At 38.3% G+C, this 18,163-nt stretch overlaps 1 protein-coding gene across 1 annotated transcript; it reads right to left on the reverse strand.

Annotated features, from left to right (window-relative positions):
- Positions 1-5,113: 5,113 nt before the first annotated feature.
- Positions 5,114-17,930, reverse strand: LOC140236775 (dimethyladenosine transferase-like). The gene is made up of 11 exons (XM_072316705.1): positions 17,836-17,930; positions 14,507-14,580; positions 13,966-14,052; positions 12,277-12,338; positions 11,310-11,453; positions 9,580-9,703; positions 8,834-8,926; positions 8,163-8,227; positions 7,275-7,338; positions 6,567-6,673; positions 5,114-6,097 (listed from the first exon to the last, which is right to left on the reverse strand). The coding sequence occupies exons 1-11, from the start codon at positions 17,891-17,893 to the stop codon at positions 6,055-6,057; spliced, it is 921 nt and encodes a 306-aa protein (XP_072172806.1). The 5' UTR covers positions 17,894-17,930; the 3' UTR covers positions 5,114-6,054.
- Between the last annotated feature and the right edge of the window lie 233 nt (positions 17,931-18,163).

Consider the following 18,163-nt stretch of genomic DNA (forward strand, 5'->3'; position numbering starts at 1 on the left):
AAATTCTTTCCTTGTCATGAGAAAAGAGGTTCCAGAGTTATTTCCAGATGAAAGCATCTCACCATCCAAAGCTAGGATCAGAGAATGTGAAGTGGAAGCAGCTAGTATCACATCACAAGATGATGTGTCTATGCAACACATAAAGGATGAAATCCCAGGACTGAATGAAACACTACAGGAAGTAGTAAAGGTAGTGGCTGAGATGAAACAGAACACATGTATCCAGCTATGTCCTAAAAAAACTGGAGAAATGGTGTTCTAACTCTGCACAAAAAGGACATGTCAAGAATGACTGCAAATCACCAACAGATTGTTGCAAGTGCAGACAAACTGGGCACATCAGAAGTGACTGTCCGAATGAGGCTAGAGACAAGAAAGAGAAGAAAACAGAAGCAGAGGTGAAAGCAGTACACAAGACAGGAACAGCTGATGTCATCTCTGACATGATTGTCAAGAGTCCCATGACAGAAGCAAAGATTGCTGGTGTCACTACTGGTTGCATAATCGACACTGGAGCGGGAGCCAGTCTGATTCCAGTCAGCTACTTTAGGTCCACTCGATGGTACTGGTAGTGGAGTGAAAGTGATTGGAGTTACTGGTAATATCATTTCAATACACTGTAGTTGGTAATGTGAAAGCTCCAGTTGCCATTGATGAGAAAGTAGCACAGGTAGGATTTCTTGTAGTCAGTGATCAGGTTTAATTGGTTAGATGAAATGTATACTGATATAAAGTCTTTTTTTTTCGTCCTGAAACAGTTGAATTGATCAAATGTATTACATTTGTTTGTAAATATATATACACATATATATTTGTGTAACTGTCAGTTGTGTTGTGATAGACTGGGTCCATTGTATTTCTTTCCTTGTACTTACCTGCCTGTGGGTAGGTAGTAACCTAGGATTGTTTATAACATGCTTTCATTTGTGAAGGAAATAAAGTATGTTATGTGATGTAGTACTAGACTGAAAGGTAAATTTCCTGTCATTTTGGGATGCAATGCCCTACAAGCACTCAAGAATGAAAGGGGGATTCAGAATATGCCAGGTTGGGATCTAATTGAGAAGACCTTTGAAACAAGAAAGTAATCTCCACAGAAAGCCAGAACCTCATTGCTGAAAACGGGAAGGTGAAGTTGTGCCACCATTCCCAGAGCGAAGCGTACTCTGTTGTGTAACCATCACGGAGGATAGTTGTGCAACCATAATGGAAGATGATTTGCAAGTGACAATTGCTAATAGGTCCAACAGTAGGATCAGTATCAGTTGAGGCACTGTTATTGCATCTCTACAGTAGAAATAGAAGAGGGAGAGAGAGGAAGTCACTATGAATGATGGAGAAAGAATGGTGGAAATAATCGTGGAGAAAGTGACAGTAGAAGCTGATGCTTAAATTGAAGCAAGCCTTCAGTCACAAGGAGTGAACATAGCAACAGATGCACAGATCTGCATGAGTAAGAATGGACTAAGTCCTTGAACTCTTTCGAGACGACGATCCAACAATGCAAGACCCAAATTAGACTGAGTTTAGATTAAGGGATTATCACCTTGCAAACTTTGTATAAGTGTTGAGCATTTAATATCGCATGATTATTAGCAAGTACAGCGTGTGTTACAAAATCATACACACAGGCAAAGGGACATATGAAAGTTTGTTTAATGGTCAGTCTCTAACTTTCCTTGGAAAGTGCTGACCTAGTGACAAGACATGACCATGCTGAAGGATGACAGCACTTTGGATGGGTCATCATGTTTGCAGAGTCCAGAGTAGAATTTCCTGTGTTAGATACAATGTTCAGCTTGTTGTATAGATCTGATGGAGATCATGTGACACGGCTACATGGAGGGATCAGCACCATGACAGTTTTGAGTTGGTTGGAGGTTTTCTTCCTTCTCTTCGTTTCTTTACATCTGTCTTCTACCTTCTGAACATCGAGTGTGTGTACAGTGAATCACAGCCGTAATAAATCTCATTCAACTGTACAACCTTGAGTCTCTGTGTTTCGTCTGGCAGTGCCTGACCTGACAACAATCTCCTTTTCCAGACTACGACACCACCCAACCAGGATTGGACTCTCTGTAGCTTTAAAACAGCCAGAATATGTATTGATGACATTAAGACATGAATGGGAAATAATGGTCAGAAACTTGATGACTTAAGTCAGAATTTACTCTGTAGGCTCCAAACAAATGTTATCCAAAGTGAAATCCTACACAGTGCACTCCCATAATAACAAAGTTTTTGGGACTGGCAGTTTTCTTTTGTTATATCGAAATTTCATTATAACTGAACAAATAAACAATAGAAATACATAGAGCAGATAAAGCTGCGGCTTTAAGTTTTTACTTCATTGTTAACTGGAATTCCTTTATAACCGTGTTCATTATAAATGGAGTGCATTGTACATATTATGTTAGAATTGGTAAGGACAGTCTTGCCTTTGAACAAAGTCTGAAAATCTTGGTGTTGTATATAATACAAATCTGTCGTTCAAGCATATGGATCCCAATTGGTGAGATTTCAATTGCGTAACTGAACTCGATTTGAAGATGTTAAGCTAGATCATCAGCAGAAGTATTGATAGATGCTCTCATTTCGTCCCGCCTGGATTTCAGCAATTCTCTGTTATGCAACCTTCCACAAAAAGAAATTAGTAAATTTCAACATTTTTAGAATTGTACTGCTAGATTACTCACCAATATGAAGAAAACAACACATATTACCCCAGTACTTCTGTCCCTCCCCTGGCTCCCTGCAGAAAAACCTATTATCTTCCTGATCCTTCTGCTTGTCTACAGTGCATTGCACTGATTTGCCCTTGCCTATCTTCAAAATTCTCTTCATTTTCACCAACCATCACATAATCTCCCGTCATCTAACTAAAAAATTTTACAGGTAGCTCAGATCAAACATAGTTCGGGATTGTGCTTTTTCATACATGGGCCCAAAACTTTGGAAAAACCTTGCAATATCTCTACAACAAGCACCTTCTATTGATTTATTTTAATTGAACCTCAAAACCTACCTTTTTAATATGCATTGACGATTGTTTACATGTATGTTTATTTATGTATATTATGTTTGTTTCCTTGTTGTTCCTTATGTTCTGTCATCTATAATACTGTGTTGTAATGTAACACACCTATTCAGTGTTTCCACAGCACCATGAGCAGCTCTTTAGTTAGAATGAGTGCGTCATAATACTACAAGAATATTTACCAAAAAAAAAAAAAAAATCAGTCCATTTGAAGCTTTATTTCAGGAATTAGAGCTTATAATCTGATGCACAAAAAAGAAAAAAAAAATCATACATAAAATTGGAATAATTAGAATAATTTAGAGAAAACAACCATTTTTTGGAAACAAATAATGATTTATTCTTGGAGATTATGCAATGGGCAATGTGTGTGCCAGTTTCAAGAAGATCATGTGATTGACAGCCATGATCTTGGGGAAAAATAAGCCCCCTGGGTCATACAAATTCAAAATAACCCAAGCTACAAAAGGTAAAATACCAGTGACTTTAAAAGCAAGCATTCAGAATGTTTTGGTTGTTTGTTTTTTTTAAAGAAATGAAATAAAAAGTGAAGATTACACCTCATCCTCAATCAATGGACTTAAGGATCACTTTTTGTATATTATTGTTTTACAAGCCTTACAAGCAACATTCACGATACAAATCCTCCAAAACCTCACAAATTTCATTCCTTTGGTCTTAATTAAGAATATTAGGGACAGAAAAGCAAATATGCAGTATACTGTGAAAGTGGATATTTTCATGCGACTAATTTTTCGCGCTCGGCTGGGTAAGGAGAGTTTTGAGGGTTTTTAATTTTGCGGAATCAAGACAGCAACTACTGGAACATATGGCAAGCAAACATATTCACATGCTTTTATTTTTGTGCTAATATTGGGTTGCAGGAAATGCGCAAAAATTTCAACAATGCAAAAATTTCCACTTTCACAGTATTGTCTTTCGAGTATATGTGAAAGGAGAGTTGATATGATTTCAACTTGTTACTGTTCACCCATATTCTAATTTTAATACACAGACACACAGAGGAATAATTTCTCTACGACGCTTGGTGGATGCTCTCAATGATACAGTAAACCTTGGATAAGTCGACGTCGAGTGAGTCGAAAATCACTTAACTCGAAGCAAAATAAAAAGTCCCGATTTTTCCCCTTTGTATTTTCGCTAAGAAATATTTGGATAAGCTGAAGTACGAGAGTCGAATTTCGGCTGTGTCGAAGTAAAACATTCAGTCCCTTTTGTACAAAATACACGTAGTTTACATCACTTGAGCCGAAGAAGATTTGTCTGGCATTCTCATTACATTTAGAGGAGAACAAAAAAATCGGCATGTCGCAGAACCCCGTCCCTGGCCTGCTGCAGGAAAGCATGCACACTCACCGTACCGCTCTGCACGCATGTCGAATACATACACATGTATACATGTATACACACAGCACATCGATCCATATACTTCATCCATACACACAGCACATCCATACTTTATCCATGTCAAGCCAGAACTCCTTGGTCAACCAATCGCTGCTTTAATATTTTAGTGTCAGGCCAAGTGGGCGGAGCTTGTTTGTGCGTGCCCGGCTGGCTGTATACTTATGTTCAATGGAGGTGGGATGGGCCTGGGAGAGTGTTTGTCTCAGGGTAGGTTGACAGAGATGGCTACCTATGTTGCACCATAGACATACCATAGCACATGCACATTGCCACATTAGCGCAGACATTCTCAGAACTACGTTTAACTACTAGCATTGATACAAATTCCATGTTCAATTTAGAACAAAATAAGAACATTATCTTCAAGAACAGACAAATTTGAATGTAAACACACACACGCACGCACACACACACACACACACACACACACACATGCATGCAAATGTACTATAATACATGTACATAACTGTGAGTCGAAAAAAAAAATCGACTCTCGCAATCGACTCTCGCAATGCTAGTAGTTAAACTACGTTTAACTACTAGCATTGATACAAATTCCATGTTCAATTTAGAACAAAATAAGAACATTACCTTCAAGAACAGACAAATTTGAATGCAAACACACATACGCACGCACACACACACACACACACACGCATGCATGCAAATGTACTATAATACATGTACATAAATGTGAGTCAAAAAAAAAAATCAACTCTCGCGAGAGTCGAATTTCACTTAAGTCGACGCATTTTTGTCAGTCCCGAGAGCTTCGACTCATGCGAGGTTTACTGTATTATGGAAACTTGCCCTTCTTGGTTATCAATGCTGATGCAATGACTAAAATCACTGTAATTTAACATGACTGCAACTCTCACTTTGAAAACAAGGGTCAAGTACGGATTAAACAAGGGTACGACTATGAGAAAGACGGTCTGAAGCACAAAAGAAGTCAGCGATACACACAGCATGTGGACCAATCAGGGCTGGGCTACAGCCAGCTGAATCATGTTTGCTGTATCAAACGATGAAGTAAGGTTTGCACCCAGAATCCAGGATTTGTGAGCAGCTTCCATCAAAATCTGAGAGATTCTTCTGAGCAGAATGTCACCAAATAGTCTCCCCTCATGGGACAACATCTCATCAAGAAAGTGGCACGCGTATATTTGGTTGGCATCTAGCAATGGCAATACGAATCTGAAGAAGCCAAGAAAACTCTTCTCCAGATGATCCTCAAGTACAAAGAATGTTCTCTGCTGAAGGGTTACATAAACGATGCCCCTCGCACCACTGTTCACTTCCCACATCAGCAGATTCCAGGCAGTTTGTGGCATTTCCGTTGATATCAGCACTGACAAGCAGGCATCTCCATGGTCAGGACACAGCTGTCTCCTTGGACATCCCAAGTGTATGTATCAAGTCTTCTCTGAGAGACTCTGAGAGTTCAAGTCATGATGTTTCACAATATTTAGGTTTACCACACTTCATTTGACATGACACGCATGTATGAAGGGGCTACCTTCTGTCCCCAACAAGACTAACAGTTTGATGATGAGTCTGACCTGAGGCAGAGCAAACACGGCACTTCATCATGAAAAGTGGATGCCTTCCTTGTTAAAGCTGGTCAGCAGTCTAGGAGAAGAGAATGGGAAAAATCAAGACAAGGATTTGATTAGTTGTCACAGCATCAGCATTTAAACTTACCTATGAAGGGATCAGGCTCAGGTTAGCAGTTTGCACTTTTCATCTTGACATTGCAAATAAGATTTGTTTTGAGAATTTATTTGGACTGAAGAGTGGAACAAATAGCTATAGACTAATGAAACTTAAAGTTAGACAAATCAATTGATGTGAGGTGATCCCCTAACCCATTTTGATGATTCCTGCCACGTTTGGTCAAAATCCAGCCACAACTTTTCAAGAAGAACATGAAAATGTGGAAATGTGTGCGCATGATGCAAGCTGGAGGATGCCAGATGGTGAATAATTGAACTAGCTCACTTGAGCCATTTGTCAGATGTGAGCTCAAAGTCATATCACAGTAATGATATTACATGCTTTAGCAAAAATGACTAGATTCATAAAATGATAAAAAAGTCACCTGAGGAAGTCATCAATGTCCATGGTCCTTGCTCTCATGCCATCAAACTGGTTTGCCTCAAGGATCTTGCACACCTTTTCCTTCATGTCCAGATTCTCTGGAATCGGCTGTGTGGTGAATTAAAATAGAGTTGATATACATTGTAGTGCCATTTACAGCATGACGGGAGCCAAAAACATCACAAGAGATTAAACAATTATCACAACAATCATGCATCTATACAGGAGACTAGCGATTATTTTATCCTACAGCAATAATCAGCACTGCAGCATTTAGTTTCTCAGTCACCTTGAAACAGTAATCAAACTCTAAAGTCAAGAAGAAAACAAAACATCAAAGAAAACATAGCATATCAACCACCCACACTGCATCATTTCTGACATATGTTTGACTTTTTAATTTCTAATTTGTGACATGAAATTTCTTGTAAGAAGGTGAAGATGTAAAAGAATCAGTAAGCAGCAGATATAAAAGGAATCAGCAAGGTTGTATTATCAACTTTAGGTTATTGCTCACAAGAAAATACATGTATAGCAGAGAACAATTATATTCTTCAACAGGGTCCTTCCACGAGCAACAATGACCATGAGGAACTAAGATGAGATGAAAGAGTAACAGTACGGATTAATGTGAGAGACTATCAAGGATTTATATAGGTAGGTGTACAAATGATAATCAAGCTGTATTTGTATGTTGCAGGTGACTTACGATGTTCTTGACTGAACAGTGTATCCTGTAGTTCTTCTCCAGCATTTCAATAATGCCCTTATTCCTGTAAAATGACCAAAAATTTATATCTTTGAGATACATTTTTAGCTGGAAATAAGTTTGCAAACAAACAGAAATGGTATTCAGTAGGACCCAGTGAAAACTTTTTTTTTCTGCAATAGAGCCCCCAACTATATATTTGTGAGAAAGCAACATATACTGTATACACCGAATATTTCGCGAGGTTTTTACTTTCGTGAGTTTCGCGAGTCAGGTGCTATTCGCGAAATTAAAGACACAAGAAAATATTGATTAATCAATTCATATCGCCCAATACACTTAATGATATCAGGAATCTGGTGAACAATTCATGTATACCAAGTGATGCTCTGTGGGCAAAAAATAAAGAATAAATAAACAAAATAAATCAATAAAAACATAGCTTTGTTGTTGGAGCAGCTGATTTTTCCTGTTAGTTTGCGTGCAATTTATCATATTGGCATAAATCATCTGAGGTGGTAAAAAAAAAAAATCTGAAATCAATTTCTTTGGCCGTAACTTCACTGTATTGTATGAAACAAACTTACAATCAATCAAGCAATGAAAAAGGAAACATGCTTTTTCAATCAATTGATGAAGAAGGAAATATACTTTTAGTGATTTTGAAATTAAATTTGCACTGAATGTTGCATTTCCTAATGTCAGAATGCTATGTCAAGTTCTTGAATTACTCATCTAATCCACCAGATGAAACTAATGAATTGCATTCGATCAAGAACTGATGAAGAAGAAAAATAGACAACAGATGACAAACATTGTGCATATTGGGCAAACAAGCTAAAAATAACGAATATGATCCCGCTGACACAACCAGCGTGATATACTTGCCTGAATGCTGCCGAGAGTGTCTTGTTTTTTCTCACAAACGCTATCCGCACCAAACCGTCCCACTCCTACACAAGACAAAATTAAAAAAATTGAAAGTACCAAACATACTCCAACAGCACAAAATAATGATAATGCCTCTACTTATGAAAAAAACAAACAAACAATGTTTGAATCAACATCTTGACTGCACATATTAACTTTGAAACAAACCACTGGCATGAAGATGAGACATTCACAGCATTAAACCATACATAGTTTTTAGACAAGATTTTGTTTTCAGTTAATGTCACATTCTAACAGAAGGGCAAACTTGAATCACGACGTACTCTCTATTGTACGGCAACAAGCATAGCAGGGAATATTTTTCCTGGCATCTCATTGCAATCGGCGGTGCCTTTTGACAAGACTGCTTTACAAAATTTCTAGTGTGTAGCATTTTTTTTTTTTTTTTTTTTTTGGGGGGGGGGGGTCTTTTTTTATACATAGGATTGCACTGAACTTTGTTATAAGTATTTTCCCATTGATCAAAATTACTTATCAAATTTGAGAAGTAAAATTATTCCCTGAGAAGCGGTTCAAGACTCCACTTTGTGGGGTGAATATAAATCTAGATGCAGATAGATGCATGCAGAAACACAAATTATGCTAAATCTATTCTAATGCACTTTTACCTGAAAGTTGATGGGTGGTGGGGGGTTTCTTGGTTCGATTCGTACAACGCTGGATTCAACCTTTGGTGGTGGCTTGAAATTATTTCTTCCAACCTGGCAAAATTATCAAAATGAATAAAAACCATTTCGATGAACAAACCTAAATACTTGATTTCAAAGAATGAAATGACCTGGAGAACATACGTACATGATTAAAAAACAAAACAAAACATTGAGAGAGTGAGAGAGAAAGAGAGAGATAGAGATATAAATAAGCTGTTTTATCACAACTCTGTCTTTAGAAACTACAAAAAACAACAATCCAACAAAAATACCTGAATTACTATCAAAAAACAAACTTTACAGTGATGATCCTAATCCAAAAATCAGATAACACTGTGCACAATGTAATCTTTTGAAGACGATTTTAAATAAACTTGAATTTGCTCCTGTTTGTTAACACATTTAAAATTCTAAATTTGACATCAATGCTCAATAGGAATCCCCCTGCAAGATTTTTTGTTCACAAGTTCTCTTTCATGTTCTAATCTTTGTTCATCATTTCTTAACATGCAACCTGCTATGTTTAATACAGAAATGCTACACATACATTCAATATGACCACGCAGAAACACAATGAAATCAAGTCACATACATCCTCCTGTTCATTCACTCCATTTATGATTTTCAGAACTGCATATCACAATCTCTGCACTGTTTCAATTGGTGCCACTACATTTTCATCATCAATACATTGTCATGGTTACCTTCATCAGGTGATCAACCCTTGCCAAAAGCTGTGTGTTTATTGACAGTCTGCAGTACAGTTTGTCCCCTGGCCTAGCTACCAGCCGCTGGGCAAATTCTAGCTGGAACATCAGCACAGCACACCTGTAAGTATTTGAGTTCTAAATGATTAATATCATCAGTGATAGAAATGTAATGATGATAATCTTAATAAAAATTGCAAAGTACCACTACTACCACTACTACTACTAATATGTAATACCATACGCTACTAAAATATCATAAAATATTTATCTGTAATCATTTTCATTCTAATTTTTCTTATTTTCTTCATTTTCTCCATCCTATAATGAATAATATTATACTAATAATAATGATAGTAATAATAACTATCATTATTGTCATTACTACTATTACTATTATAATCATTACCATTCATTGTTATTACCATTATTATTATCCGTATCCGTACAGTGCACTCCCGTTATAACGAAGACGGTTATAACGAAATTCTGGTTACAACAAAGTAAAAATTCAGGCCGCAACATTATCCACTCTATGTATTTTTATTGTTTATTTGTTCAGTTATAAAGAAATTTCGATAAACGAAAGAAAACTGCCGATCCCAAGGACTTCATTATAACAGGAGTCCACTGTATCATCAGCACCAACATTATTAGCATTTTTACCATCATCATCATAATCATCATCTCGATTACTGTAAAGCGAGCAATGTTTGCGTGCATTTTAATTTCGCGAATTTCGCAAGCGCCAAGATTCGCGAAATTAAAATGCACGCAAAAGTTTGTGTCTACACTATGTGAATTGAATGACAGTGGCATTTCGCGAAAATTTCATACCGCAAAAGAGGCCGTCGGCTCCAATTCGCGAAAAATACATGCCGCGAATATATCATGTTTTACAGTACATAATTATAAATCTCATTGCCAGAGAGGTGTTTTCCAAGGAAGATCTTCTCAAGTAGTTTTGGTGTCACTCTGGTCAAACATTTACATCTTGGAATGGCTAAGCTCATTCATATCGGTATTATCCACAGAAGCTAAACTGCAGTGCTCAGAACTAGTATACCCTGTGAAGTATAATGTGTCTTTCTACTAGGCAGTTGGAAATGATGAGTGGCCTCAAATCAACATGGTGTTATCATGTTTGACTTTGGGTGCTCAACTGTCTTGGTAAATATGATATTTTTACCTGCTCTCTAAAATTAAATTTATGCTAAATGGTACAAAATAACAGAACATGACTAGAAAAGGCACATGTATGATGAAAGACAGGTATTTCAGAGGAAATCCCCTCATGAAATGAGAATTTGAACAAAAAATTTATGAAAGAAGAGCATTCTCCATGATGAGAAGAGCTATGTAGAAAGGTCATTGCAAATACCAACCTAGAAAGTCACACAGTATAATGGACCAAGAGAATTACTGAAAATCATTGCCAATGTGAAAGCTGCATTGCAAATAAAAAACAGCAAAATTGTGAGTAAACACATAATCATGGAGAATTTAATTTCAGTGTTACTCATTTAATTGAAACAATGATAATAAATACTCCCCTCTGTTAAGATAAGAATTTTTTTACTACTATATAAATAAGCTACATTCACAGCAATGTCTGTTATCAGATGCCACAACACTGGCACAAACAGTAAGTCATATGCCACAGCAGCAACAAATCAATCTAGGGATTAATATCAGTTTTTCTAAAGGGCAATGAATGGAGAGAGTACCTGAAGAATGGACGGTGGAGGAGCAGCTTGAAGACAAACGGAGATGAGATCTGGTAGGGAAGATTGGCCACACAGACATCAAAGAATGGGAGGTCTGTCTTGAGAACGTCACCCACAATCACCTGCAGCTTTGGGCCGAATGCCCTGGAACATAATACACGACAGAGAATGGTGGGACAATAACATGCATTAGAAACTGGTCTGGTTCCACTATGCATCAAAGAGTAAGTATGCAAAGCACCACCACTCTTGTTCTACGTATCTTTGGCTCAGTGTGCACATTACAATGAATGTGCATGATCACATCGACTGCATCCAATCTTTATGTGTCCAAATTTGCAGACTTTTGTGGGTGCTCCGATTGTTCTCACAGAATACCTTACTTTTTTCATTTACAGTAAAAACAGATGTGGGAAAATAAACAAATGCAGATGTGAACTATCTCTTTATTTCACAGCAGCAAGGTAAATGTAAACCTGACTGGAACACTTTACTTGTGTTGATTACACTTTAACACTTGAAGTCAATTGTAGTTCGGTATCCAAACTGAATATTCAATAATATATTTTGCTATTTATAGTACAGTGTTAAAAAAAAAAAATGTCCTGGGTAACATGCTGATACTCCCTCCCCCTACCCAACCCTAGCATGTGCACACAATGTTTTGCCCCCCCCCCCCCAAAAAAAAAAAAAAAAAAACCCCAAAACAAAACAAAACAACCAAACAAACAAACAAAAAAACAAAAGAAAACAATATGAAACAAAACACAATGCTGGAAGAAGGAGAAAAATATTGATAGCTTCACAGACAAATGCAATGGCATATATCTCCTTTTTGTATTTGTGGGATAATGCCTAACCATGTATGGCAAGTCTGTAACTTCTTTAAGACAGTTTCAGATAATCTTTTTGAATCCCTCAACACAGGGTAATATCTTTTACAAAGTTTGACTAGTTTTCTACTCACGTTCCCTGGACCCTCTTTTGAAGTTCAGCAACAAGACGGGGATCAAGCTCACAAGCAATGACCTGCATGAACAGACATACAGAAATCATTGTAGAATCACTGAGCTCTACCAATTTCATTTTAAAGATAATATAAAGTTTTGGTATTACCTCAAAAGTTTCCCTGAATTTCCTTGTCTTCGTTTGTGTTTCAGGTTAAAGTACTTTTCATATAACTAACACTGTGAGACTTACTCGCCCCAAAGTGCTCTCATGTCTTAGTAATCATGCAATAATGGTTTCGTACCAGAGCCGCCGCCATACGGCAGCGGCGAGGTAGTACACGTATTGTGCAAAACCATTATTGCATGATAATTGCGACCAGCAGCGTGCAGCCCCATACGCATACTGTGTAGCTAACTGCGACCAGCAGCCCCATACGCATAGCTAAATGGGGCTTCGCATTGTAGCTTACAGGATCATGATAGATTTAGTATCGCGGGTAAATATCAACTTAAAATCCAAAAATTTCTTCAATTTGAAGACTTACCATTTAAGCTGAAGTATTGAAAACAGGCTTTGGGCAACGTTTGGTTTTGCCAATAGTCCCTTTCTGTTCGAATTGATGACTGAATGTGACTCGGTCGAGAGGACCTTGGAGAGCTACACTGAATTGACGGCCAGCGCATGTGCACACAAACATCTTATCCATTCATGGATTTGAAATTTGTTCGCATGTGATGTGTGCGTATGCGCTGGCCGTAGTAATCAGTGTATGTAGCTCTCCCAAGGTCCTCTCGACAGAGTCACATTCAGTCATCAATTCGAACAGAAAGGGACTATTGACAGAACCAAACGTTGCCCGAAGCCTGTTTTCAAGACTTCAACTTAATTGGTAAGTCTTCAAATTGAAGAATTTTGTGGATTTCAAGTTGATATTTACCCGCGATACTAAATCTGTCATGATCCTGAATGCTACAATGCGAAGCCCCATTACGCTATGCGTATGGGGCTGCTGGTCGCAGTTAATTGCATGATTACTAAGAAATGAGAGCACTTTGGGGCGAGTAAGTCTCACAGTGTTAGTTATATGATAGATACTTTAACCTGAAACCAAAGGTACCAAAACTTTTTATTATCTTTAGGTTGGGTACAAATCACAATTATCAAAATGAAACTTACACAGAACTACCGGTACTTGTACACAAACTCTGTAATGCACAGATGTACACCATATACACCAGGGAGGTGGCCCACCTCCCGGTGTATATACTTGACAAGCTCAGATCATAGTCAGGACATTGAGAACTCAACTTTAATTTCAATCATCTCGTTCCAAACTGGCGGTTGCACTGTCGCCACGACGATAATACACAATGCTGTAGATGGCACCATTCACATAATTGCCGGATACAATACACTCTACTGCTCTGTATCTCACACATCATAGATCGTGAAGATACTCTTGATTAACACTTTATATTATAGGCATATCATTTCATAAGTGAAAAGATTACCATAAGAAGTGCACTTACAATAAACAACATTTGGTGTTTTGGGGTTTTTTTTTGTATCTCTACTCTGCAACATAGACATTTATAAAATGAACCAGCTGAGGATGGGTTCCTTTTGCTACAACAGGCATTTCCCATAGACACTTTCTCGAGTATATTTGGGCTCGTCCTCAACGGGTTAAGAGGAATGCCCATACCTTTTTAACTTTGTCTAGCATCTTCACTGTCATGTTTCCTGTACCAGGTCCAACCTCCAACACGGTGTCTGTGCTTCTCAGTGCAGCCTTGTCATGTGGAAGTAAAATTTACAAAAATAATAATAAATCAGTAAGTTAGCATCAAAGAAGAGGAAAATTCATCTAACATCAAAACACATATCCAGTGTTGAAGTGTTAGCCTTGTTTGTGGCAAATCTAACCAACAGATATACGCTCAATGTGGTTTAAATAAGAAGTCACGTGTCTTCAAAGAAATAAAGAAGAGCGAGATAAACAACGAAAAAGGATCAAAATTTGATCCTTTTTCGTTGTTTATCTCGCTCTTTTTTATATACATTTAAAAATAAAAAAAGGATGATAGATGATGGAATGGTTTTATATTTTCATTTCTCTCTAAATGCGTAGAGTCGTCGACAGGCTTACATTTTCTAAAGAGCAACTCACAGCCCAAATATGAATGACTTCAACTCTTCTGAGAGCTGTGTTAACAAAACAATGAAAGAAGAAAAAAACAACATACCTTGTTTATGATACCCTCAATGACCAAGGGGTTCTTCAATATGTGCTGACCAATACCAGTGTTGAACAGAATGCCTTGTTAAAAGGAAAAGAAAACAGAAATGTATAAAATCACTCACAGAAAATCTTGGTGTTATACGTAGAATAACTTTGTGACCAACATTTTTGGCATTGTTGCTGTGACAACTCATTTTTCAGAGCTACATTAAGCTGAACATTTCGACTAGCAGTGTAGGGGACCCTCCTTGATGAGCTTTACAAGTATCAACAAGTCAAGTGGTGGTACAGATGATTCTCCTGCACATCAGTTGAATTTGTGCAGTATACAATATTTTGGACTTAGCATGATGGCTCGTGCCCTGAACACCGCGCATGCGCAATTCGCTACTGCCCTCGCACGCATCACAATGACGTCACTTTTCATTCATGAATCGGGAGCTACACTGAAGCTGCATCATCATTGGCTCTTTACTCCCGTCATTTACATATTTTCCCACAACATTATAACATATGTGTGCGACAATTTCCAGCGTGATCAGCCGAACAGTTTGATACCAAACTCGGCATATTTACATCAAATTTTCGATTTTTGGCAAAATATTTTCCTCCTTCGGTGTAACCATGTATTCAGTGAAGCTATCGTTATGTTTGAGATTTGAAAAGTCATATTTTTACATGATTTTACGGTGTGAATTTGTGAAGTAGTTCGATGTGTTCGTTGGTGTGTGTGTATCAATACATGCGATATGTATGGTAGCGACATGTACAGGTGTGGAGTGACACACATAAGAAGAAGCTCAACACCACAATGCAAATTGGTCGCCATATTGTATGGTTTGTGTAGCATTGTGTACTGATGGGAGCTCTTCAGCGAGGTCACCGCCATAACCGCTACGTAACACGAAGGCAAGCACGCATGTTGAGTGCAACGCATTGTGTACACCACACCGATCCACGGAGTAGTGAATCTCGCACACTGCACTGTGCAGGGAAGCGGACGGCCGGGCGATCAGCCAATCAGCGGCCCGGCTATCTTTTCACAGCCTTCAACGGGGGATATTTTAATGTGCTTAGATAAGCTCACACCTAAACATTAAAGGACAAGTTCACCTTCATTAACATAAGGATTGCGAGAATGTAGCAATATTAGTAGAACACATCATTGAAAGTTTGAGGAAAATCAGACAATCCGTTCAAAAGTTATGAATTTTTGAAGTTTTTGTGCAGTCACCGCTGGATGAGAAGACTACTGCAGTGTATGATGTCACATGCGTACAACAATATAAGGAAAATATAAAGAGAATTTCACAAAATTTAATCTTTTGAAAAAAGTACACATTCCCTTGACTCGTTACTGACATTTGTTATTGGTAATATTATTCCTACTGCCTTTAGAAAGAGGCAAGTCAAGTGCTCTTTTATTATGCGAAAAAAGTGAAAATATGTTGAATTTTCTTTACATTTTCTTTATACTGTCGTACTCATATGACATCACAAGCCTTAGTAGTCTCCTTATCCAGCGGTTCCAACACAAAAATTGTAAAAATTCATAACTTTTGCATCGATTGTCCAATTTTCCTCAAACTTTCACTAGATCTAATGTGTTCTACTAATATTGCTGCATTCTCTCAATCCTTATGTTTAATGAAAGTGAACTTGTCCTTGTGCTTCATCTAGATCAAGCACATGCACATTTTGGATGCAAAGTGGCCCGACTCATGTCTTCACGTATAAAGAATGAAATTGTTTATGCATGAGAAATTAAAAAAGAGGGACACATTAACAAATGCCTTTGACATTTCACATGCGTGGAATTTGGTTCCTGCAATAGTCCCTTTCTGTCCAAATTGATTTTTCTTGATTCGGTCAAGCGTAAACTAGATCTCGTACTAGCGTAAACCCATCCGTAGTATGACAACTGATCATCCAGGTGAACCTGTGCGCATATTACCTGCGCACAGGTTCTAAATCCTTCAAGTGCATTCATACTAGGGTAACATCCCCAGTATTCGGTCACTTAAGCTTTTTTGCAATATTTTTCAAACTAAAATAATACATACATACATCATATCTACAGCAATGTATGTGAAATATATCAAATTTCTTTAATCTCAACTTTCATTTCGTTAAATATCTCACAGAATTGCACAAAATCGCGAAATATTTCACCTTGAAAATTCCCCAGTATACGGTCATCGGCTCCAGTATTCGGTCACGCGATGTGCGCGTTCAAATTCAATGCGTGTTCAAGGCAGCTGAAAAACGCGCGCGCGCGCTACCTTGTTGGCGCAAAATTGCATCGGAGAAGTTGCGGCGACCGTTGGTGACCGAATACTGGGGCCTCGGCACTTGCATTCAACCCTTGTACATTGGGACACTGTATCGGCACGTACGGACATTTTGTTTTTCTTTTGCGTTTTTGAGGATACCATTACACTCCAAGCTTGCGATAAGCGAAAAATCCCGCGAGAGAACGGCGTATTTCTCGATTTTTAGCGCTTTTTCGGCGACCCATATTCTTAAAACCGGGCCTTATCCGCGCGCGCTTTTGGAAAGTAGCGCCGATTCTACACTTTTGATGGTAAAATTTGGGATTTTGGATGGATTTTTGGAGGGGGCTAAGGGAGTTTCCTGTTGTGAATGAGTGTGTAAGTATGTGAATTAGTGTGATTTCCGTGTGTTGTGACAGTTGAACTTACTAGCTGGTGACTAGTGATAAGTGACCGAATACCGGTGCCTGACCGAATACTGGTGCCCTTACCCTACTGACAGCCAGGCTAGGTTTACAATTGACCGCATCACAAAAAAGCATCAATTTAGACAGAAAGGTAAAGAGATTATTGGAGGAACCAAACTTTGCACGGCACGAGCTGTCAACAATTGAACTACATCTGTACACATTCAAATTAAAAATAAATCAAATTCTGATGTTGAATTTCACAGGCAAAGCCACCACATATAACACACCAAATCTTGACATATGCTGCCCTGCCCGAACACACTACGCATTCGGCATTCAGCTGCAGCTAGAACTGGTCTCAGTTTGAGGCCTAAAGTTTACAAAAGACCCAGGCAGCATTTGAAACTGTCCCCTTTTTTGTGACCTCATTCCCTGGGTACCATACCAGTTCTCCCCAACAGTAACACAAAGTTAACTGCAAGTCTCAATTTTTAAGAGTCTTGCATGTTGGTTTATAAATCATACCAAACAAAATTTCATACACATGGGACTACCACATGTCACCAAACACAAACACCACTACCACCAGCCATGCCAGTTATCACCGCACTGCAGAAGTCAGTGCAAACAAAATCACCACTTATACTCACCTTGTTTAAACACCTGCTCGTGGACGCGGGATTTTTTCTCAACTTTAACTTTAGGCATGATTGGTAACTTAAAAGCTTCAATTCACAATGAAAACAGTTCGGTGTGTCAGGACGCACATCCATATGACGACCCCACATACGTGATCCACTACTGGACAATTTGTACCGATACACACGCACGAGCGAGTAGTCGTACACGAACATGTGGTAGGTGCACCGGTGAAACATGTGTTGTGTGCGGCAGTGACACACCAAAGGGAGGTTTGTACGCTCTTTGGTACCCACGCTCTGTAGTATTGCGCAAGAAACTCGTGCGTCGCGCAGATGA

The sequence above is a fragment of the Diadema setosum genome, chromosome 13 (assembly GCF_964275005.1).
Source record: "Diadema setosum chromosome 13, eeDiaSeto1, whole genome shotgun sequence".
NCBI classification, from domain to species: Eukaryota; Metazoa; Echinodermata; class Echinoidea; order Diadematoida; family Diadematidae; genus Diadema; species Diadema setosum.

Coding starts and splice junctions, on each gene's coding strand:
- LOC140236775 (XM_072316705.1), bottom strand. CDS start 17,893: ATGCCTAAAGTTAAAGTTGAGAAAAAATCCCGCGTCCACGAGCAGGTG. Junction 14,581..17,835: donor CGAGCAGGTGTTTAAACAAG/GTGAGTATAAGT, acceptor CCTTTTAACAAG/GCATTCTGTTCAACACTGGT. Junction 14,053..14,506: donor TTGAGGGTATCATAAACAAG/GTATGTTGTTTT, acceptor CCACATGACAAG/GCTGCACTGAGAAGCACAGA.